The following is a 24,416-nucleotide window of genomic DNA, read 5'->3' as shown; positions in this document are numbered from 1 at the left end:
TTACAGAGAGCTGATAGTCCCATCCACCAAACTACCAGGTGTGAAACAGGGAAGGGACTCAGGGGGTATGCTAATTTGGTATAGAGCAGACCTAACTCACTCCATTAAATTAATCAAAACAGGAACATTTTACATTTTGCTAGAAATTCTAAAGGGAATTATCTTAACTCCTGTGTGCTACCTATATCCCCCCACTAGAATCCCCATACTTGAATGAAGACAGCTTCTCCATCTTGGAGGGGGAAATCAATCATTTCCAGGCCCAGGGACATGTACTAGTCTGGGGTGACCTAAATGCCAGACCCGGACAAAACCCTGATACCCTCAGCACACTGGGGGACAAACACCTGCCTGCAGGTGACAGCATTCCATCCCACATATGTCCCTTTAGGCACAACTATGACAACATAACCAACAAAAACGGGTCACAACTCCTGCAGCTCTGTCGCACCCTGGGTATGTACATACCATGTTCAATGGTAGGCTTCGAGGGGACTCCTATGGTAGGTACACCTATAGCTCATCTCTTGGCAGTAGTACTGTAGACTACTTTATCACTGACCTCAACCCAGAGTCTCTCAGAGCGTTCACAGTCAGCCCACTGACACCCCTATCAGACCACAGCAAAATCATAGTCTACTTGAACAGAGCAATACTCAATCGTGATGCATCAAAGCCAAAGGAACTGAGTAACATTAAGATGGAAGGAATGCAGTTTGGAAACCAACCAAAAAACAATTAGGCAACAACAAATTCAATCCCTTTTAGACAATTTCCTGGGTAAAACGTTCCACTGTAATAGTGAAGGTGCAAACTTGGCAGTAGAAAATCTTAACAGTATACTTGACCTCTCAGCTTCCCTGTCAAATCTAAAAATCTCAAATAGAAAACCGAAGAGAATTAACAACAATGACAAATGGTTTGATGAAGAATGCAAAAATCTAAGAAAGAAATTGAGAAACCTGTCCAACCAAAATCATAGAGACCCAGAAAACCTGAGTCTACGCCTTCACTATGGTGAATCACTAAAACAATACAGAAATACACTACGGAAAAAGAAGGAACAGCAGAAATCAACTCAATGTCATTGAAGAATCCATAGACTCTAACCACTTCTGGCAAAATTGGAAAACACTAAACAAACAACAACACTAAGAATTATCTATCCAAAATGGAGATGTATGGGTAAACCACTTCTCCAATCTTTTTGGCTCTATAACAAAGAATAAAGAGCAAAAACATATACAGGATCAAATACAAATCTTAGAATCAACTATTAAAGACTACCAGAACCCACTGGATTCTCCAATTACCTTGAATGAGCTACAGGACAAAATAAAAACCCTCCAACCCAAAAAGGCATGTGGTGTTGATGGTATCCTTAATGAAATGATCAAATATACAGACAACAAATTCCAATTGGCTATAGTAAAACTATTTAACATCATCCTTAGCTCTGGCATCTTCCCCAATATTTGGAACCAAGGACTGATCACCCCAATCCACAAAAGTGGAGACAAATTTGACTCCAATAACTACCGCGGGATATGCGTCAACAGCAACCTTGGGAAAATCCTCTGCATTATCATTAACAGCAGACTCGTACATTTCCTCAATGAAAACAATGTACTGAGCAAATGTCAAATTGGCTTTTTACCAAATTACCATACAACAGACCATGTATTCACTCTGCACACCCTAATTGACAACCAAACAAACCAAAACAAAGGCAAAGTCTTCTCATGCTTTGTTGATTTCATAAAAGCCTCCGACTCAATTTGGCATGAGGGTCTGCTATACAAATTGATGGAAAGTGGTGTTGGGGGTAGAACATACGACATTATAAAATCCATGTACACAAACAACAAGTGTGGGGTTAAAATTGGCAAAAAACACACACATTTTCCCCCAGGGCCATGGGGTGAGACAGGGATGCAGCTTAAGCCCCACCCTCTTCAACATATATATCAACGAATTGGCAGGGGCACTAGAAAAGTCTGCAGCACCCGGCCTCACCCTACTAGAATCTGAAGTCAAATGTCTACTGTTTGCTGATGATCTGGTGCTTCTGTCACCAACCAAGGAGGGCCTACAGCAGCACCTAGATCTTCTGCACAGATTCTGTCAGACCTGGGCCCTGACAGTAAATCTCAGTAAGACCAAAATAATGGTGTTCCAAGAAATGTCCAGTCGCCAGGACCACAAATACAAATTCCATCTAGACACCATTGCCCTAGAGCACACAAACAACTATACATACCTTGGCCTAAACATCAGCGCCACAGGTAACTTCCACAAAACTTTGAACGATCTGAGAGACAAGGCAAGAAGGGCATTCTATGCCATCAAAAGGAACATAAAATGCAACATACCAATTAGGATTTGGCTAAAAATACTTGAATCAGTCAATGAGCCCATTGCACTTTATGGTTGTGAGGTCTGGGGTCCGCTCACCAACCAAGACTTCACAAAATGGGACAAACACCAAATTGAGACTCTGCATGCAGAATTCTGCAAAAATATCCTCCGTGTACAATGTAGAACGCCAAATAATGCATGCAGAGCAGAATTAGGCCGATACCCACTAATTATCCAAATCCAGAAAAGAGCCATTAAATTCGACAACCACCTAAAAGGAAGCGATTCCCAAACCTTCCACAACAAAGCCATCACATACAGAGAGATGAACCTGGAGAAGAATCCCCTAAGCAAGCTGGTCCTGGGGCACAAACACAAACACACCCCACAGAGCCCCAGGACAGCAACACAATTAGACCCAATCAAATCATGAGAAAACAAAAATATAATTACTTGACACATTGGAAAGAATTAACAAAAAACAGAGCAAACTAGAATGCTAACTGTTTGGCCCTAAACAGAGAGTACACAGTGGCAGAATACCTGACCACTGTGACTGACCCAAACTTAAGGAAAGCTTTGACTATGTACAAACTCAGTGAGCATAGCCTTGCTATTGAGAAAGGCCGCCGTAGGCAGACATGGCTCTCAAGAGAAGACAGGCTATGTGCACACTGCCCACAAAATGAGGTGGAAACTGAGCTGCACTTCCTAACCTCCTGTCCAATTTATGACCATATTAGAGACATATTTCCCTCACATTACACAGATCCACAAAGAATTCAAAAACAAATCCAATTTTGATAAACTCCCATATCTACTGGGTGAAATTCCACAGTGTGCCATCACAGCAGCAAGATTTGTGACCTGTTGCCACGAGAAAAGGGCAACCAGTGAAGAACAAACACCATTGTAAATACATTTGTACATTGTTAAAACACTGTATGTATATATATATATATATAATATGACATTTGTAATGTCTTTATTGTTTTGAAACTTCTGTATGTGTAATGTTCACTGTTCATTTTTATTGTTTATTTCACTTTTGTATATTATCTACCTCACTTGCTTTGGCAATGTTAACATGTTTCCCATGCCAATAAAGCCATTGAATTGAGAGAGAGAGAGAGAGAGAGAGAGAGAGAGAGAGAGAGAGAGAGAGAGAGAAATAGAGACAGAAATAGAGACAGAAATAGAGACAGAAATAGAGAGAGAGAGAGAGTGAGCCAGAAATAGAGACAGAGTGAGCCAGAAATAGAGAGAGTGAGCCAGAGATCAAGAGAGTGAGAGCCAGAGATCGAGAGAGTGAGCCAGAGACCGAGAGAGTGAGCCAGAGACCGAGAGAGTGAGCCAGAGACAGAGAGAGATAGAGAGTGAGAGACAGAGAGAGGGAGACAGAGAGACAGAGTTTATCCATGTCTGTGCATAGTAACAAATGCATTCACATAGTACCTGTGCATTCAGAGGTCATTATAACCCAATGATGCAGCCAAAGACACTATCCCACTATACCCTTTTCTCAGTGACTTGACTTGGACTGAAATAGGTGTCGGTACTCAATGTGGGTGCAAGAGCTCCACAATACCTTTCCTCCAACATTCTATAAGAGGAACAGGAGCTCCACAATACTTTTCCTCCAACATTCTATAAGAGGAACAGGAGCTCCACAATACTTTTCCTCCAACATTCTATAAGAGGAACAGGAGCTTCACAATACCTTTCCTCCAACATTCTATAAGAGGAACAGGAGCTCCACAATACTTTTCCTCCAACATTCTATAAGAGGAACAGGAGCTCCACAATACTTTTCCTCCAACATTCTATAAGAGGAACAGGAGCTTCACAATACCTTTCCTCCAACATTCTATAAGAGGAACAGGAGCTCCACAATACTTTTCCTCCAAGCTCCACAATACTTTTCCTCCAACATTCTATAAGAGGAACAGGAGCTCCACAATACTTTTCCTCCAACATTCTATAAGAGGAACAGGAGCTCCACAATACTTTTCCTCCAACATTCTATAAGAGGAACAGGAGCTCCACAATACCTTTCCTCCAACATTCTATAAGAGGAACAGGAGCTCCACAATACTTTTCCTCCAACATTCTATAAGAGGAACAGGAGCTTCCAACACAATACTTTTCCTCCAACATTCTATAAGAGGAACAGGAGCTCCACAATACTTTTCCTCCAACATTCTATAAGAGGAACAGGAGCTCCACAATACTTTTCCTCCAACATTCTATAAGAGGAACAGGAGCTCCACAATACTTTTCCTCCAACATTCTATAAGAGGAACAGGAGCTCCACAATACTTTTCCTCCAACATTCTATAAGAGGAACAGGAGCTCCACAATACTTTTCCTCCAACATTCTATAAGAGGAACAGGAGCTCCACAATACTTTTCCTCCAACATTCTATAAGAGGAACAGGAGCTCCACAATACTTTTCCTCCAACATTCTATAAGAGGAACAGGAGCTCCACAATACTTTTCCTCCAACATTCTATAAGAGGAACAGGAGCTCCACAATACTTTTCCTCCAACATTCTATAAGAGGAACAGGAGCTCCACAATACTTTTCCTCCAACATTCTATAAGAGGAACAGGAGCTCCACAATACTTTTCCTCCAACATTCTATAAGAGGAACAGGAGCTCCACAATACTTTTCCTCCAACATTCTATAAGAGGAACAGGAGCTCCACAATACTTTTCCTCCAACATTCTATAAGAGGAACAGGAGCTTCACAATACTTTTCCTCCAACATTCTATAAGAGGAACAGGAGCTCCACAATACTTTTCCTCCAACATTCTATAAGAGGAACAGGAGCTCAAGCAGTAGAACATTTGAAGTGCTGGTACGGTGAGCTCCTGCCCAAGTCAACCACTGCCTATTCTCTATATAGTGCACTACTTCACCAGGGCCCATAAGATCTGGTCAAGATTAGTGCACTATATAGGGAATGGGGTGCCATTTGGGATGTGAACAAGGCTAATGTTGTCTTTACACAAGAAGACAGTGGAGTGAGTGTATCTGGTAGTACTGAAGCACAACTGGCAACGGGATGGAGAAAGATAGTTTCTTGGGATTTCACCCGGTGAGGTTCACATGCCTTACCACTGTATCAACAAAGGCCCCCGCCCATTCTCAGCTATATTCGGTGATAAACTGCTGTCACATGGTTATTATTAGTCTGTGGGAAGAAGATGATTTGGGATGCATCCCAAATGGCAACCTATTCCCTTTATAGTGCACTACTTTTGACCGGGGCCCATAATGCTCTGGTCAGAAGTAGTTCACTTTATGGTGAATAGAGTGTCATTTAGGACACAGGTTGGTCCTCCTGGCTGGAGAATAAGTTACTTTTTTATTCTCTAAAGAACACACTGTCTGGGAGGGAACGCAAATATCTCACATCGATTTTCTGAAACATCGTCCCTCTACACTACTAATCACTGGTGGGCAGGCCTGTTGAGGGAATACTGGGATTCCTTATAGACAGGTGGATCTACAGGGTCGGGGTCACGAGGTCATTTTTTCATCATCAATTTACACACAATACCCCATAATGACAAAACAAAAACAGTTTTTTTATAGCTAATTTAAGCTAATTTATTTTTAAAAATACAAAACTCAAATATCACATTTACATAAGTATTCAGACCCTTTACTCAGTACTTTGTTGAAGCACCTTTGGCAGAGATTACAGCCTCGAGTCTTCTTGGGTACAAGCTTGGCACACCTGTTTTTGGAGAGTTTCTCCCATTCTTCTCTGCAGATCCTCTTAAGCTCTGTCAGGTTGGATGGGGAGAGTTGCTGCACAGCTATTTCCAGGTTTCTCCAGAGATGTTCAATTGGGTTCAAGTCCTGGCTATGGCTGGGCCACAAAGAGACTTAGAGACTTGTCCCGAAGCCACTCCTGCGCTGTCTTGGCTGTGTGCTAAGGGTCGTTGTCCTGTTGGAATTTGAACCTTCACCCCAGTCTGAGGTCCTGAGTGCTCTGGAGCAGGTTTTCATCAAGGATCTCTCTGTACTATGCTCCGTTCATCTTTGCCTCGATCCTGACTAGTCTCCCAGTCCCTTCCTCTGAAAAACATCCCCACACCATGATACTGCCACCACCATGTTTCACCGTAGGGATGGTGCCAGGTTTCCTCCAGATGTGATGCTTGGCATTCAGGCCAGAGTTAAATCTTGGTTTCTTGTTTCTCATGGTCTGAGAGTCCTTTAGGTGCCTTTTGGCAAACTCCAAGCCGGCTGTCAGGCTCTAGAGCTCTGTCAGAGTGACCATCAGGTTCTTGGTCACCTCCCTGACCAAGGCCCTTCTCCCCTGATTACTCAGTTTGGCTGGGCGGCCAGCTCTAGGAAGAGTCTTGGTGGTTCCAAACTTCTATTTAAGAGTGATGGAGGCCACTGTGTTCTCAGGGACCTTCAATGCTGCAGAAATGTTTTGGTACCCTTCCCCAGATCTGTGCCTTGACACAATCCTGTCTCTGAGCTCAACGGACAATTCCTTCAACCTCATGGCTTGGGTTTTGCTCTGAGACGCACTGTCAACTGTAGGACATTTATATAGACAGGTGTGTGCCTTTCCAAATCATGTCCAATCATTTGAATTTACCACAGGTCGACTCCAATTAAGTTGTAGAAACATCTCAAGGATGATCAATGGAAACAGGACACACCTGAGCTCAATTTGGAGTCTCATAGCAAAGGGTCTGAATACTTTTGTAAATAAGGTATTTCTGTTTTTATTTTTATGAAAGCTGTTTTCGCATTGTCATTGTGTGTAGATTTTTATTTTATTTTTATTTCACCTTTATTTAACCAGGTAGGCTAGTTGAGAACAAGTTCTCATTTGCAACTGCGACCTGGCCAAGATAAAGCATAGCAGTGTGAACAGACAACACAGAGTTACACATGGAGTAAACAATTAACAAGTCAATAACACAGTAGAAAAAAAAAGAAAAAAAAAGTCTATATACATTGTGTGCAAAAGGCATGAGGAGGTAGGCAAATAATTACAATTTAGCAGATTAACACTGGAGTGATAAATGATCAGATGGTCATGTACAGGTAGAGATATTGATGTGCAAAAGAGCAGAAAAGTAAATAAATATAAACAGTATGGGGATGAGGTAGGTAAAATTGGGTGGGCTATTTACCGATAGGCTATGTACAGCTAGATGGATGGGTCAAGGGGTCTGAATACTTCCCAAAGGCACTGGTCTTGACCCCATCTCTGCACCTAATACAATATAACTGGAGTTTGTTGGCATTGTATCCATATAGAAACAGTTAACATTTCAATTAAATGTCATATCAAATTGATTCATCAGGTCTGCCCAGTAACAGCAGTAGTCTTTATATCTTGTCAAAACAAAAACCCAAGATAAATGCTCTGAACTTTGTCATCGTTCTGGCTTTGTTATTTCAGAGTCCTTTCTCTGTGGCCATTAGCATAGTTGGTTCAGAGGGAGATCAAAGCAACTGATTGCCAGTCTGATTATATTTGTAATTATTTGATGCTCAATTAATATAATAATGTAATAATACTATGCAGCAAGCTACGTGTGATTATTACAGAATTGAAATGCACCCAATTATTTGCCTGTTGAAATGATCCGATGGGGCAAGTGTGAACATGAAAGTCACTTTTGTGGGGCGGGGTTTGTAAACCCATGTGTTTGAATAGAGGCAGAATAAATATTGAAGATGTCTACAAGAGTTCCTTGCAAAAGAAAGCTAAATGCATTCTGTTTCATCCGCCTCTGTTATACAATGCATATTGAACAGGCACGCTCTCAAAGTGAAACTATGGAAGTGCAGACCTCAGCCTGCCTCTCCTCCTCAATCAAGTGGATTTTAAGTCAAAACACAATTTGCTATCTCCTCCACCCTTAAGCAATGGAAAATTACAGAGGTGTGTGGCTTGTGAGACGCTAGACATGTAGAGGATGTTTTAATACTGCCACCTAGTGGTTCTAGAAGTAATGGATTGGCTTCTCCTCAGGGTGCATTCCCTCCCCCTTGTGAGACGCTAGACATGTAGAGGATGTGTTAATACTGCCATCTACTGGTTCTAGAAGTAATGGATAGGCTTCTCCTCAGGGTGCATTCGATATCAAAAACGAATGGACTGAAAAAAACGTGCCATGAAAAATGCTGCTTTAAATGTGTATTCACTACGATATTTTTTACATTAATACATTTGATCATATTAATACTATAAACGCTTTACAAGGTTGGTTGTGATTCATCTTTGTTGGTGAAAATGTTACATTGTTTTTGCAAGGCTGAGAAGAAAATACAGGACTCATTCCAAACGTAATACTCAAAACTCTTAACTTTATTAACAATGTTTTTCCTTTATCAGAGTCAAGTGACCATCAGACCGAACTTAATAACAAAATGACTACTGGCGCATCTGAAGACATGATTTCTTGTCTCAGCGTTAGTTAACATGCTCATTACAAAAGCATAAAAGACCACAAACTTTGACAGAAACCAAAAATACTGTGCAGTACAGTGGAACATGTAAGATTAAAACAACCTAACATGTTGGGGAATAGACAATGGTATTTGGAACAATTTCAAACCTGAATGAAACCATTACCTTGGTTAATGCATTTCATTTTATGGGGTAATATCAATGTTTTACACAATTCCCAGAGCGATCTAACTAAAATACCAGCCCAAATAATATTTATTCTGCATTAACTTAAAACCATTGGTCATTCAAAACTCGCAAAAGGTAACGACTAAATAATTATTTATCAACTACACCATTTTTTTATCCTTCAGGATCCAGGAACACAGCAGAACACGGTTAGCTGCTAGCCCACCCTGAGAGGAGGAGCAACCAAGACGACTCCGTCACCTCTCACAAACAACATGGGGATGTTCCTCTTCGTTGACTGAAAAATAGAAAACCACACGATTGAAATTAAGTTGCCGTACTGAACCTTCTTTCAGCATTTCAGTGTTACATTCCCAGGGCTGTCTGAGCACCTCTTCGGGGATCCAGAAATCTTGGTAAGAGGAGCGCCAGCACACTACCAACTATAAAAGACATGTATTTAAGCAATGCAGTATTTCATGAAAATAGATTTGATCATAACTTCGACTTGGTTTGGAGATCCGTGACAAACAAGAACCCCAATTCCTTTTCTAGGGGTAATGAATGTTTTTTACAAATGCCTACAAATCACTTCTCCAGGGGGATATTTAACGTCAACCATAACAGCTATTCTTGGGTTAGATCTCAGACACACAGTTGACAATGAAGGGGAAAAAACAGAGGGTGGTCGCCCCATCACTGATAGGACAATCTAGGGCCCCCCTACGGTGCATCTCCTCTCAGTAGGACAATCTAGGGCCCCCTACGGTGCATTTCTATCACAGTGCCATCCGTTTTGTCACTAAAGCACCTTATACCACCCACCACTGCGACTTGTATGCTCTAGTCGGCTGGCCCTCGCTACATATTCGTCGCCAGACCCACTGGCTCCAGGTCATCTACAAGTCCATGCTAGGTAAAGCTCCGCCTTATCTCAGTTCACTGGTCACGATGGCAACACCCATCCGTAGCACGCGCTCCAGCAGGTGTATCTCACTGATCATCCCTAAAGCCAACACCTCAATTGGCCGCCTTTCGTTCCAGTACTCTGCTGCCTGTGACTGGAACGAATTGCAAAAATCGCTGAAGTTGGAGACTTTTATCTCCCTCACCAACTTCAAACATCAGCTATCTGAGCAGCTAACCGATCGCTGCAGCTGTACACAGTCTATTGGTAAATAGCCCACCCATTTTCACCTACCTCATCCCCATACTGTTTTTATTTATTTACTTTTCTGCTCTTTTGCACACCAATATCTCTACCTGTACATGACCATCTGATCATTTATCACTCCAGTGTTAATCTGCAAAATTGTAATTATTCGCCTACCTCCTCATGCCTTTTGCACACATTGTATATAGACTCCCCCTTTGTTTTCTACTGTGTTATTGACTTGTTAATTGTTTACTCCATGTGTAACTCTGTGTTGTCTGCTCACACTGCTATGCTTTATCTTGGCCAGGTCGCAGTTGCAAATGAGAACTTGTTCTCAACTAGCCTACCTGGTTAAATAAAGGTGAAATAAAATAATTTTAAAAAATTCCTCTCAGTAGGACAATCTAGGGCCCCCCCTACGGTACATTTCCTCTCAGTAGGACAATCTAGGGGCCCCCTATGGTGTAACTAGCCTGATTCAGCTTATCAACCAGATAATTATTAGAAGCAGGTGTGCTAGATTAGGGTTGGAGTTAAAACCTACAAGAGGGCAGCTCTCCAAGAACAGGGTTGGAGAACCCTTCACTAAAGTCTTAGACTTTAGGCCAAGCCCTGGTGTAGCTGAAATTTCTGCAGTTGAAAAGGTGGCGTAAGCCCTTTTTCATACCTTGTAAATTTCTTCATACGTCTCCTCATCAATCTCTACTGTTGTCACCGTCTCCTCAACATCTCCCAAGATCATGTTCAAGTGCTGATCGTAGGCCTGGAACAAAGATAAAACGCATTAGACTTATGCAGGCCTATAGTTCGGCGAGACAAGATGATAAAGCTCGCATTCAGGATGACAGCTATACACAACATTATAAACTAGGTGATTCGGGCCCTGAATGCTGATTTGCAGACAGCCGTCGTATATCAAGGTATGACAAAACGTTTATTTTTAATGATCTAATTACATTGATAAGCATTTTGTAATAGCAATAAGGCACCTCAGGGTTTTGTGATATATGACCAATATACCATGGCTAAGGGCTTAGCCATGGTATACTGGACATATACCACATCCCCTTGTGCCATATTGCTTAAGACTACATCATTGTTCAAACATTCGGCAACATTACAAAAGCAACCAAGATGATCACCACGGTCATACAACTAACTACCTACGTTCAATCTGCCCCTGAGTTCTCGGTCGTTTCTCATCTTAACATATATCCTTTCATCCAAACTGAGCCTGATCAGATCCAGGGGCTCCTCCACTGTGTTGGTGGTCGTTTGCTGCAACACAAAGCAAAATGGGTTAGGAAGTTGTTCACACTAGATATCGGTTTCATGCTAAAATGGTTGTCAATAAGTAGCCTAACTTGTGTTAGAATCACTTTTCAAGCATAGACTATAGATTTGAATACATTTAACGTTACAATAACTGTGTGTATGGGGGGGCAACGTCATTGTACTTCGCGTAGAGCTCTGGTCCAGGGCGTTAGTGCGCTGGACTACATCTATTCAAACCCATTACCCTTGCCCGGGGACCAGACGTTGAATTTCTAAATACAACGCCTGGAACATGACAGTGTTTAATTCTGGGAATGTGCCTGGGAAGGTCCTCTACAAGCCGGAATGTTTAAAACCTAATATTTACACGTACTCTGCCTATTGTCCATGATGTTAATCCTTTAGCTACTCGACATTTTCTATGAAATATCTAGTCTCAAGTCTCGTTAACCCGAAATGTTATAGCACGTGCCTTTGTTCATGAGCAAAACATATTTGCCATAATCTTAGACCCGCGTTTTGAAGTTGGGTTATCAATAGCGTTACTTTCCGATGGATATGTTATCTCAAATTTCGACCAACACGACGGACAATCGGCAGAGTAAGTTTCAATATAATTGTATTCAACATTAGTGTCTGGTTAGCGACTTTACTAATATACAAGATAGCTTGCTTGCTACGATTGATAGCGATGGCAGCTAATCACCATGCTAGCTAGCCTCTCTTGCCAATTAAAACCCACACCCATGTTTTTGCAATGATGCTGTTGGCGTAATCTACTGATACAAACCGGTGTACAAGTCTATTTCCCTACTCGAGTCTAAATAAATAAATGTTTTGCACAGAGAAAGATTGACCATAAAACGTTTAGCTAACGCCAACCTGTTCAACTTCATCCGCCATTTTTGAACAGTTTCCCAGAATTCCTTGTGGTGAAAGGGTATGTTCGATTTGTTCACAGAAGTAGACTGCTAAGGAAGTAGATTTACATGAGATGCACATGCACAGTACCAGCGCTGCGTACATTCAGTATCCTACAAATTTAAATAATGTTGATTTCATTCATGGCGATTAGTAATTTACCTACCTCAGCTCGACCCTGATAAACAATAAATAGCAGTCAATCAATGCAAAAGCGCCCCGCAAAACCACGCAGATGGGTGCGTTCCAGGGTGTATCCGATTTGGGAGGTCGAAAGTTTATTGAACGTGCGATTTTCCCATCCTTTCATGTTATTAATAGCCTACTTTAGGGTTTGCCTTTAGTGTTATAGCCTGGTTGAGATATGTCGCGCATGTCCATATGATTTGTGTCATTGGGTGGGTTTTCATGATTTCACACGTGAGTGAAACCGAGATGCGATTTTTCCCGCATGTCCTCGCCACGCGGGAGAGAATCCAGGGATGAGTCATGCAACCGCAGTAGACTTTACACACCTCATCATCCTTCTCACCGATACCATCATCACACTGCGCTGCTGATCATTTAAGCAGGAGGACAAGAGTGTCTGGGAATTATATATGTTTTTATGTTATTTATTTTATGTCTGTGTGGTAGGCTATCCGAGGTGAATGAGTTCTCCGGTTGCGGTTCTTGCGGTGTGCTTCTCCCGGTGGCTTGTAGTGTTTGAATGTTACATGACGAGACAGAGGCGTTGATCACTGTGCCATCTTACACCCATAACAGAAATGCTCCGTATGTAACATCTTGATCTGTTTTATTCTAGAATGTTCTGGGACCATATTGTACCAATGTCAGCATGTAAACTGTCCATTTTATAGGAAGTGGAAAGGGAGAACTCTCACATCAGAATGACATCTTGACTGTAGATTGTATCGATTTTTTTAATATTTATTTTTAATTCTTAGATTTCATGCTTTTCATTGATCAACACAAATCCTCATGTAGCTATTGTATAGTTATAGACTTTTCAGTATTTACATAGGGAGTTCCTTTTGTGTAGCCAGGTAGGCTAAATGGCATTCATTAGTAAAGGTTTCTAGCAGCAAAGCAGGTTTTGTGAAAGTAGATTTTAAAGCAGTTTATATACAGTATGTAAATGCCCAAAAGGAATGTAGGGCTAAGCAACTAAATAGTCTCTTGAAATATAAAGTGTATTGTAATGTCAAATGTGATGTTGTAATGCATTGTAATGTAAAGTGCATGGCAATGTGTTGTAAAGTGTATTTTAATGTAAAGTGTAGGGTATTGTAATGTATTGTCATTTAAAGTGTATTATAATGTAAAGTGTATTGTGCAGTGTTGTAAAGTGCATTGTAATGTAAAGTGTGTGATATTGTAATGAAAGTGTATGGTAATGTAAAGTGTATGGTATTGACATGACGTTGCCCTCTTCTATGCACCATCCCCCTACCCCCTGTCTCCCACACCCAGGCTGCTGTGGTCAGAGAGGCCGTAAATTCCTGTAGGAGATTATCTCCTCATGGCCACAGTATAGAGAGAGAGTGAAGTTTCATAGAGAGAACAAAGGAATTTCTTCCACCTCACAGAACTTGAGGTCCGAACAACATTTTATGTTCTGGAGAAGGTATAAAAGATTGGTGAAGAATCCAGCTACGAACTGGTCCATTTGGTACAATTTTGTGAAACTCATGGGAGACAATACGGCCACATTACCATAACGCTGTTTATATAATAGCCTCAGTTATGAGGCTTGTATCTAATTGCTGTACAGGATGAATGAGGAAAGATTAAACTATTTGTGAAATTATGGGATGCTATGTAATGATGTAATGTGAGATAATTGTATTTCTGTGTAAAGTTTCACTTAAGTCACTGGCACGCCCCCATGAACACAGTTAGGACCTGGCGGCATGAGACAGCCTTTTTCTGCTCTTCCGAATAATACCGCCACCTTGAGAATTTCTCAAAAGACCATGTTTCTCTCAATTATGAGAAGACAAAGGTTGCAGACCAGCTTACCTCGATAACGAGAGGGCCAATGTTTGAGACGATTGCTGAATCTTTTAACCATCCCACGTGGTTAAACTCTTAGACTATCGATACCGACAGAATAAGAACAAGTTTTTGATATTAATTACTAGTCTGCAGCTAGGAATTTGGTATCATTGAACGCGAAGAACGACAACCGCCGAAACATCTATTCTATAACGACATGAATGAATGTCACTCTGAACTACCCATTCTAACCATGACAGATAGAGGGCGGACAGACTCCAACAGAAACAAACTTTTCAACAGAGACCCTGACGACACACTGAGCGGAAATATAAATATTGATTGCAATTGTTCCCGAATGAGTGAGCGTTCATGTGCAAAGGATTAGCATTTCAATTGTTATAATTATCAACTGTGTGTTGTCTTATCTCAGTCGACCCCCACTTCCCTTTTGTACACCAAGCCGCGATGCCGGTTTATCCCACTTGGGAAACTCCGTTATCATTTCCTTGTAACTATACTGTTTGTTTATGCATTTCTGTGAATTACTTAGTTAGTAAATAAATGATTTAAGACGATTGATGTATGGATGACTCATAGTGAAGACTGGGTTCGTGCAGATAACCAACAATTTACGTCGTTTGGAATGAGGTAAATAATTCATTAATTCGAAGACTAAGTGATCAGATATTCAAATATCTGAAAGTTATGTTAGGAAAATTATAACTTTATAATCTGAATATTTTCCTTGGTGCCCCGACATCCTAGTTAATTACAGTTACATGATTAATCAGTTTAATCGGTAATAATAATTACAGAGAGTAATTTGATAAATTAGTCTTCAGTTTAATGATGCCAAATACACGACAGTATTGTATTGTAATATAACGTGTATTGTAATGTAAATTGTATGGTATTGTAATGTATTGTAATGTAAAGTGTACTGTAATGTAAAGTGTATGATAATGTAAAGTGTATGGTATTGTAATGTAAAGTGTATTGTAATGTAAAGTGTATGGTATTGTAATGTAAAGTGTGTGATAATGTAAAGTGTATGGTATTGTATTGTAATGTAAAGTGTATGGTATTGTAATGTATTGTAATGTAAAGTGTATGGTATTGTAATGTAAAGTGTGTGATAATGTAAAGTGTATGGTATTGTAATGTAAAGTGTATGGTATTGTAATGTATTGTAATGTAAAGTGTATGGTATTGTAATGTAAAGTGTATGGTATTGTATTGTAATGTAAAGTGTATGTTATTGTAATGTATTGTAATGTAAAGTGTATGGTATTGTAATGTGTTGTAATGTAAAGTGTATTGTAATGTAAAGTTTATTGTAATGTAAAGTGTATGGTAATGTATTGTAATGTAAAGTGTATGGTATTTGTTTCATGCTCGTGTTTTGTCTTCCAGATTACTTCCCCATATGGGGCATGTGCCAGGGCCTTCAGCAGATGACAGTACTGACCAGCAACAAAAACCTTCTGACTCCGACGAGACTAAGGCTGTGGCCCTGCCTCTCACATTCACCCCAGGTGCTTCCTAACACAGCGCGCATCCAACCCGGAAGCCAGCCGCACCAATGTGTCGGAGGAAACACCGTGCACCTGGCAACCTTGGTTAGCGCGCACTGCGTCCGGCCCGCCACAGGAGTCGCTGGTGCGCGATGAGACAAGGACATCCCTACTGGCCAAGCCCTCCCTAACCCGGACGAAGCTAGGCCAATTGTGCGTCGCCCCACGGACCTCCCGGTCGCGGCCAGTTACGACAGAGCCTGGGCGCGAACCCAGAGTCTCTGATGGCACAGCTGGCGCTGCAGTACAGCGCCCTTAACCACTGAAGCTGCAACATTTCTACACGGTTCTGACCACCAACACAGACGGATGGAAAGAGTTTCTACCATGAAAGGTACTGTACAGTGTCTGAACATGGCTAGAGAGACTTTAGTCACAAGGTTCATTTGGTCATCAAGTGAGAGTGTTCTAATCATGGGATACTTGCAACAGCAGGTGTTCAAAATGCATTCACCTCAGTGTATTGATTATCAAGACGCCAGGTCCTCGTTAGCCACACTGTAACCGGAGCCTCGAGGTTCTATTGACAAGCTGAATGTTTTCATTGGTCTGCTCTCTTGTTGTAGGGAATCGCTACCCATTGTAGACTGTTCCAGTGGCTATACTGTAAATAGAGCCTAGATTGTACATTTTCATCTGTTTCCTCTCTGGTAGCAAATCGCTATCCGTTCTATGCTGTCCAGTGGCACCCTGAGACGAGTCCCTTTGAGTGGGTAGATAAACCAGGCATGGTCCACTCTGCTGCCTCCGTCAGAGCATCCTTCTACACAGCACACATCTTTGTCTCCGAGGGTGAGTTATTTTAGTCCACTTTTCTTTAACGAGGCAAATCAGTTAAGAACAATTTCTTATTTGCAACGGTGGCCTGGTGAGTGACTGTAGATTAGTTATTGGATTGTACAACTCTGGCCTGGTGAGTGACTGTACAACTCTGGCCTGGTGAGTGACTGTAGATGACTGTCCAGTTATTGGATTGTACAACTCTGGCCTGGTGAGTGACTGTAGATGACAGTCCAGTTGTTGGATTGTACAACTCTGGCCTGGTGAGTGACTGTAGATGACAGTTCAGTTGTTGGATTGTACAACTCTGACCTGGTGAGTGACTGTACAACTCTGGCCTGGTGAGTGACTGTAGATGACAGTTCAGTTGTTGGATTGTACAACTCTGACCTGGTGAGTGACTGTACAACTCTGGCCTGGTGAGTGACTGTAGATGACAGTTCAGTTGTTGGATTGTACAACTCTGGCCTGGTGAGTGACTGTACAACCCTGGCCTGGTGAGTGACTGTACAACCCTGGCCTGGTGAGTGACTGTACAACCCTGGCCTGGTGAGTGACTGTACAACTCTGTCCTGGTGAGTGACTGTACAACTCTGGCCTGGTGAGTGACTGTACAACTCTGGCCTGGTGAGTGACTGTACAACCCTGGCCTGGTGAGTGACTGTACAACCCTGGCCTGGTGAGTGACTGTACAACCCTGGCCTGGTGAGTGACTGTACAACCCTGGCCTGGTGAGTGACTGTACAACCCTGGCCTGGCCTGGTGAGTGACTGTACAACCCTGGCCTGGTGAGTGACTGTACAACCCTGGCCTGGTGAGTGACTGTACAACTCTGGCCTGGTGAGTGACTGTACAACTCTGGCCTGGTGAGTGACTGTACAACCCTGGCCTGGTGAGTGACTGTACAACCCTGGCCTGGTGAGTGACTGTACAACCCTGGCCTGGCCTGGTGAGTGACTGTACAACTCTGGCCTGGTGAGTGACTGTACAACCTGGCCTGGTGAGTGACTGTACAACCCTGGCCTGGTGAGTGACTGTACAACTCTGGCCTGGTGAGTGACTGTAGATGACAGTCCAGTTATTGGACTGATGTGATTTCAAGTCTTGAGAACTTTGTGTGGTTTAAAAAAAAAAAAAAAGTTTATTTAAAGGTACTACCATTGGATGTTATGATGCAGTGTTTTATTAATGGGAAAATATGTAAATTCTCCCATCTTCCATGTAAGAACCATTACAACAACATGGCTGGAACATCTGAAAATATAACGGAACTGCCTGCACACACATCTGTATGAAATCAGGGTTTGTTTCTGCATAGGAAAGTTCTGGCCTGAAGGTTTTTTCAGTCCGCCTATCTCCCATAATTCCCGGAATGGTAAAACGTTTTTGAGTGTAAACTTAAAACAACTTAAACCAGATCTAAAGTTTGTAGGAAAGATAGCAGACTTATATATTTATCAATAAGAACTTAACAATGACCACAATAACAGTCAGGGAGAATTTAAAATTCCCAAATTGATGCATTCAGGAGTATTTTTGTCATGGCATGGGGCCCCCATTGATTTTGTTATCATTTTTTGAGTCACTCAGATAGCACAAGCCATGTCAAATGGTTTTATAACTGAAACATTTTCTCTCTGCTACATGGCAAAATGTGAAGAATTTGCTTTAAAACAGCCACACCCACCACCTAAGCCCCATTTGGATCCAGAAAAAACTCTGGAAATACATTGATAGCACATTTTAGTGCTACCACAATATTATTTTTATTGTTTACTCACCCATGTGTCAAACTAATGCTGCTATTTTTATTGACTTGGCCAAAGCTTTTGATACAGTAGACCATTCTATTCTTGTGGGCCGACTAAGGAGTATTGGTGTCTATGAGGGGTCTTTGGCCTGGTTTGCTAACTACCTCTCTCAAAGAGTGCAGTGTAAAAAGTCAGAACATCTGCTGTCTCAGCCACTGCCTGGCACCAAGGGAGTACCCCAAGGCTCGATCCTAGGCCCCACACTCTTCTCAATTTACATCAACAACATAGCTCAGGCAGTAGGAAGCTCTCTCATCCATTTATATGCGGATGATACAGTCTTATACTCAGCTGGCCCCTCCCCAGATTTTGTGTTAAATGCTCTACAACAAAGCTTTCTTAGTGTCCAACAAGCTTTCTCTACCCTTAACCTTGTTCTGAACACCTCCAAAACAAAGGTCATGTGGTTTGGTAACAAGAATGCCCCTCTTCCCACCGGTGTTATTACTACCTCTGAGGGTTTAGAGTTTGAGGTAATCACCTCATACAAGTACTTGGGAGTATGGCTAGATGGTACGCTGTCCTTCTCTCAGCACATATCAAAGCTGCAGGCTAAAGTTAAATCTAAACTTGGTTTCCTCTATCGTAATTGCTCCTCTTTCACCCCAGCTGCCAAACTAACCCTGCTTCAGATGACCATCCTACCCGTGCTAGATTACGGAGACATAATTTATAGATCGGTAGGTAAGGGTGCTCTCTTGTCTGTGCCCAATAATGTTTGTACCATGTTTTGTGCTGCTACCGTGTTGCATTGCTACCATATTGTTGTCATGTTGTTTTGCTACCAGGCTGTGTTGTCATCTTAGGTCTCTCTTCATGTAATGTTGTGTTGTTTCTCTTGTCATGATGTGTGTTTTGTCCTAATATTTATATATATATATATAATTTTATCCCAGCCCCATCCCTGCAGGAGACCTTTTGCCTTTTGGTAGGCCGTCATTGTAAATAAGAATGTGTTCTTAACGGACTTGCCTATTTAAATAAAGGTTAAATAATAAATTAAATCAGCAAACAAAACCTTGTTGACATTGTTTCTTATCATCAATTGGGCCAATCAGCTGACATTGTCAAGCAATCTTCAACCAATCAGCTGACATCAACCCATCATCAGCCAATCAGCTGACATCAACCCATCAGCCAATCAGCTGACATCGTCAAGCCATCAACCAGTCTGCTAACCTCATCAAGCAGTCAGCTGACATCAACCCATCATCAACCAATCAGCTGACATCCTCAACCAATTAGCTGACATCAACAAATCTGCTGACATCATCAAGCCATCATCAACCAATCAGATGGTGTCATCAAGCCATTGTGAAAAGTCCTGAATATTCAGATTCAAGAACACATGCTTCCAGAACGGGCCCTTTACTTTGATAGTATACACTAGATGGTGCTATTGTAGCATTTTACAATATCACAAAGGCTGTAAGCAGTCTTACCAAAGGAACATTTCCCAAACGTTTATTTTCTATATATTACATAATACATAAATCCAAAACAGTGAAAGATTAATGAAAACTAATATGAATTTAAAAAATAAAATTTAAAAATCACACAAAGTTGTGGGAAAAACTAGAAATCATGTTAATTTATAAATCAAAATGAATGACAAATCTTCTAATCTGGTCTCCAGCCATCTCCCTCTCTCTCTCTGTCGTAGCAATGGAGCCTGGGGACAAGGTCAGTACACTTCTAATAGAAATAACACACACAACTTGATGACACTTAAAGATGCGATATTACTTCGACAATAACATCGACATTTGAACAACACTGAGCCACACTTATTTCAGTGTAGCTTTCATGTGGATAGAGACAACACTGCACGAGTAATACATCGGAGCAGCCCACACAGACCTACTGCTGATTTCTCAGACCAATGATATGTATTGGCCATGGAGAGGTTTTGTTAGCCTTCGGGACGCCATACTGGTACTCCCCAGTAGGAGCAGTCCTCCATAGGAATGAATGTAATTCTACAGTATTTCAAAATGATATTTTAAGGACAAAATTACATTTTAAAGTAATTTTTGTTGTTGTAGTGGGGACAGTAACATTAATAATCTCTAAATAGTATGTTTTACTTATATATGTTTAGCTCACATGATATAATTTAAAACTAATGTAGACATTAATAAATGGATTTATATAGCTTCCCAAAAAAATGTTTTACATTGGAGGAGTACCAAGATGGCTGCGCATTGGCTTCATTACAATGGAGGAGGAGTACCAAGATGGAGGCACGGAGGCTTCAACACAGCACCCCCTATCAGTCATTTAGTGTATATATAAATAATTGGTTCTCCTATTCTCTGAACTTTCCTCGGTCATGTTCATTAGGGAACGCAACGGAAAATGTTTTAAAACATCTTGCAACGGAATATGAAAATGTGTGTTTCTTATTGGACAAGTCAAGTAGTCCCTCCCTGATTCAGTTAGTTTTCTTCCGTTTGATGCCTAATGAACACGACCCTGGCGAGGTCAACCCTCCAATAGAGAATTTAAAACACATAGTGGCTATCTGCTTGTTTAGTCATGCGAAATACAACAAACAAGGAAGGGACAGCATTGGTTTAGTAGCCGATCCCTCCAATATAAGATCTTACTCGTTTTGGAAGTTACCCCCCACACACACACACCCCCACACACACACACACACACACACTAGCACGCACACACACACACACAAACACAAAACAGTTTTAGCTTGTATTACTGATTTAAGCGTTTCAAATACTTATAGGCCAAGCACAGTGTAGGCTATGGGAGATGTGTGCCAGCATGCCTGCTTGGTGATATTGTTCGCTTTCTGTAAAATAAGCTGACCTCAAGCTGACTGTGCACTAAAAACATATCCCACCATTTTGAAGCAGTGGCAATACTGCCAGGGATAGAAGATATATTGTTCACATTTAAATGACAGAATGTCATTAATGCCACAGAAGAAATTCTAGCAGCATGATTTCAAAATACATTCATATTTACAGGCCTTCACTTCTACAGTTAATAGCCACAAAACAATATTAGCTGTGCTTATAATCAATTAATTCAGTGTGATATAACTGAAAGCGTTTTAAATATTACCAGCCTCCCTCTGTTGTTTTGCAGTCTGGTTGCAAGATGTGCTCGTGCTTTAGCCAACCCCTTGTTTGTTACCATGCCACAGCAGCCAGAGATCAGTTAAAGCAATCAGATCCGGCAACCAAACTAGTTATTTCGTTGACGTATTCTTGATTGTAAGGAGGCTGAGAGTAATGGATGCTTCCAAATTATTGTGTGATTTTGAAATAAGATCAGTGTGAACTGACCAGATACAGAGGAGTCATTCCAACTCGACATAATACAGAATAGCTAGCATATCGCGTCTGCATTCAACATGTTAAATACAATATCCTAACTTCAGCAGTTCCACTACGAACATTCATACTCATAACGGTGGGATATCCTCTATTCACTCTGATTGGATATTCTAACATTCAATGTTTCAACATTCTGAAAAGTCCCTGTAGCTGTACAGTGGTTAGTAATAGATGTCAATCATGCTTAGTTGACAAAAAAAGGAAAGCAGAGTAGATGATCAAGTCCATATCATATAATCATAGTCAATAGATAAAACATCTAAGTAGCTTAAAGAAGTTGTTTCTTCTGATTAGTTTACTTCACGTGTGTTTCTAATTTGACAGCCGATGCATTCACAAGTTTCACAACAATGATGATTTTTTGCTTCTTCATCATGAGTTCTCTTTCTAGCCTAGTCCGACTCCCAGGTCTGTTTGTGCCCTCTTTACCAAGCCAAATGTGACAATGACCATAGAAGTCGGCAAGACAGCACAAATAGATCTGGATCCAGGCTACCCTTTTTCCATCCTCCTTCACTCTTCTTCTTCTCTCTACTAAAGGTGTGTATCCTCTTCCATAGTATCCTCTTTTACTCTTCTTCTTCTCTCTACTAAAGGTGTGTGTCCTCTTCCACTCTTCTTCTCTCTACTAAAGGTGTGTATCCTCTTCCACTCTTCTTCTTTTCTCTACTAAAGGTGTGTATCCTCTTCCATATTATCCTCTTCCTTCCCTCCAGGTTTGTTGACCAGGACCTGCCAGCCACTACTCCCTCCCTCCCCCCCGGCCACCCCCCCAGACCCGGTCCCAGCTGTCAGTCCGTTAGCGTGTTGGTAATGGTGATGTTTCTTCTCCTGCATCTCCGGCTGTCCCCCGTCACTCGTCACGTCCAGGGTGGGGTTGTCATGGCAGCCGTTCTCCACAAAATGAAGCTCCTCACCTCGAGTCTTGGGAGAGACCAGGAGAAGAAAACACATTGTTTTCATAACGTCAATGATATAAAATGACTTACACATGAACAAACTGGAAGGCAAGTCTTTTGTTACATTGGTAAAACTAGTCAAATCAAATCTAATCAAAGTTTATTGGTCGAGTACACTGTTTAGCAGATGTTATAGCGGGTGCAGCGAGATACTGGTTATGCTAATAGCTCCTAACAGTGCATTGAAATGTCAAGCAAGTACACAAATAATCCAAAACTAGAAAGGCGAAAACAAGAATGTCAGAACGAATATCCAATTAACAAACCAAATAACACTGTCAGTAATCCAAATACAATCAGAGTATGTACACAAACAAGATGTACTTAGAATGATATGTAGAGCAGGAAATATATTACAATGTTAGGAATCCACTATATAAGTACGTGGTGTATATAAATAGTGTAACAAAATGCCACGTACATTTGTAGATATTAGAATAAGCTATGTGAATAATCCCCTATATGAATACACACAGGGTGAAAAACTGTATAAAAGAAATGGGAAGTGTCCAGTGTTTATTGTCTCTACATATATATAGTACATGAGACAGGAGCGGAGCGTTGGCTGTGCGTGTGTGTGTGTATGAGAGCTTGTGTGTCTGTAGTATGTAGTACATAGTATGCACAACACACCAATAACTCCTCTACAATGCGTTCTTTCCTAACAAAAAAATTAATAGCACTTTCCAAGTTATCAAGCTGGTTTTACCCTAGTCTTCAGGATAGGCAGTTATCAAGCTGGTCTTACCCTAGTCTTCAGGATAGGCAGTTATCAAGCTGGTCTTACCCTAGTCTTCAGGGTAGGCAGTTATCAAGCTGGTCTTACCCTAGTCTTCAGGGTAGGAAGTTATCAAGCTGGTCTTACCCTAGTCTTCAGGATAGGCAGTTATCAAGCTGGTCTTACCCTAGTCTTCAGGGTAGGCAGTTATCAAGCTGGTCTTACCCTAGTCTTCAGGGTAGGCAGTTATCAAGCTGGTCTTACCCTAGTCTCTAGCTTAGGCAGTTATCAAGCTGGTCTTACCCTAGTCTTCAGGATAGGCAGTTACCAAGCTGGCCTTACCATAGTCTTCATGTTAGGCAGTTATCAAGCTGGTTTTACCATAGTCTTCAAATTAGGCAGTCATCAAGCTGGTTTTACCATAGTCCTCAGTTTAGGCAGTTATCAAGCTGGTCTTACCATCGTCCTCAGCTTAGGCAGTTACCAAGCTGGTCTTACAGTAGTCTCTAGCTTAGGCAGTCATCAGGCTGGTCTTACCCTAGTCTCTAGCTTAGGCAGTTACCAAGCTGGTCTTACAGTAGTCTTCAGCTTAGGCAGTTACCAAGCTGTTCTTACCCTAGCCTCTAGCTTAGGCAGTCATCAAACTGGTCTTACCCTAGTCTCTAGCTTAGGCAGTCATCAAACTGGTCTTACCCTAGTCTCTAGCTTAGGCAGTCATCAGGCTGGTCTTACCCTAGTCTCTAGCTTAGGCAGTTATCAAGCTGGTCTTACCCTAGTCTCTAGCTTAGGCAGTCATCAAACTGGTCTTACCCTAGTCTCTAGCTTAGGCAGTCATCAAACTGGTCTTACCCTAGTCTCTAGCTTAGGCAGACATC

General features: G+C 41.5%; 2 protein-coding genes and 1 long non-coding RNA gene across 4 annotated transcripts in view; 1 reads left to right on the top strand and 2 right to left on the bottom strand.

Moving 5' to 3' along the window:
* Positions 1–8,693: 8,693 nt before the first annotated feature.
* Positions 8,694–12,386, bottom strand: lsm3 (LSM3 homolog, U6 small nuclear RNA and mRNA degradation associated). Its single transcript, XM_024414584.2, has 4 exons — positions 12,298–12,386; positions 11,308–11,418; positions 10,808–10,903; positions 8,694–9,282 (listed from the first exon to the last, which is right to left on the bottom strand). The coding sequence occupies exons 1-4, from the start codon at positions 12,316–12,318 to the stop codon at positions 9,202–9,204; spliced, it is 309 nt and encodes a 102-aa protein (XP_024270352.1). The 5' UTR covers positions 12,319–12,386; the 3' UTR covers positions 8,694–9,201.
* A 3,688-nt stretch (positions 12,387–16,074) lies between these two features.
* On the top strand, positions 16,075–19,909 carry LOC112255057. Its single transcript, XR_002954225.2, has 3 exons — positions 16,075–16,245; positions 16,566–16,703; positions 19,561–19,909. It is a non-coding gene; the product is annotated as an uncharacterized LOC112255057 (long non-coding RNA).
* Positions 19,910–19,940: 31 nt separating this feature from the next.
* Positions 19,941–24,416, bottom strand: part of LOC112246283 (podocalyxin-like protein 2) — a 33,489-nt gene continuing 29,013 nt past the window's right edge. For both annotated transcript variants that reach the window (XM_024414582.2, XM_042324857.1), the window contains exon 9: positions 19,941–22,788. In XM_024414582.2, the coding sequence (XP_024270350.2) occupies positions 22,534–22,788 (255 nt within the window). In that variant the 3' untranslated portion in view covers positions 19,941–22,533. The remainder of the gene's footprint in view (positions 22,789–24,416) is intronic.

This window comes from Oncorhynchus tshawytscha, linkage group LG07 (assembly GCF_018296145.1).
Source record: "Oncorhynchus tshawytscha isolate Ot180627B linkage group LG07, Otsh_v2.0, whole genome shotgun sequence".
NCBI lineage: Eukaryota > Metazoa > Chordata > Actinopteri > Salmoniformes > Salmonidae > Oncorhynchus > Oncorhynchus tshawytscha.
The sequence above is the reverse complement of the archived record's forward strand: the minus strand, read 5'-3'. Positions and strand labels throughout refer to the sequence as shown.

Excerpts from the sequence above, each read along its gene's own strand:
- lsm3 (XM_024414584.2), bottom strand. The coding sequence starts at position 12,318 with ATGGCGGATGAAGTTGAACAG. Across the intron at positions 10,904-11,307 it reads AACTCAGGGGCAGATTGAAC|GCCTACGATCAGCACTTGAA; the intron begins GTAGGTAGTTAG and ends TCTTTGTTCCAG. Across the intron at positions 9,283-10,807 it reads CGTATGAAGAAATTTACAAG|TCAACGAAGAGGAACATCCC; the intron begins GTATGAAAAAGG and ends TCTATTTTTCAG.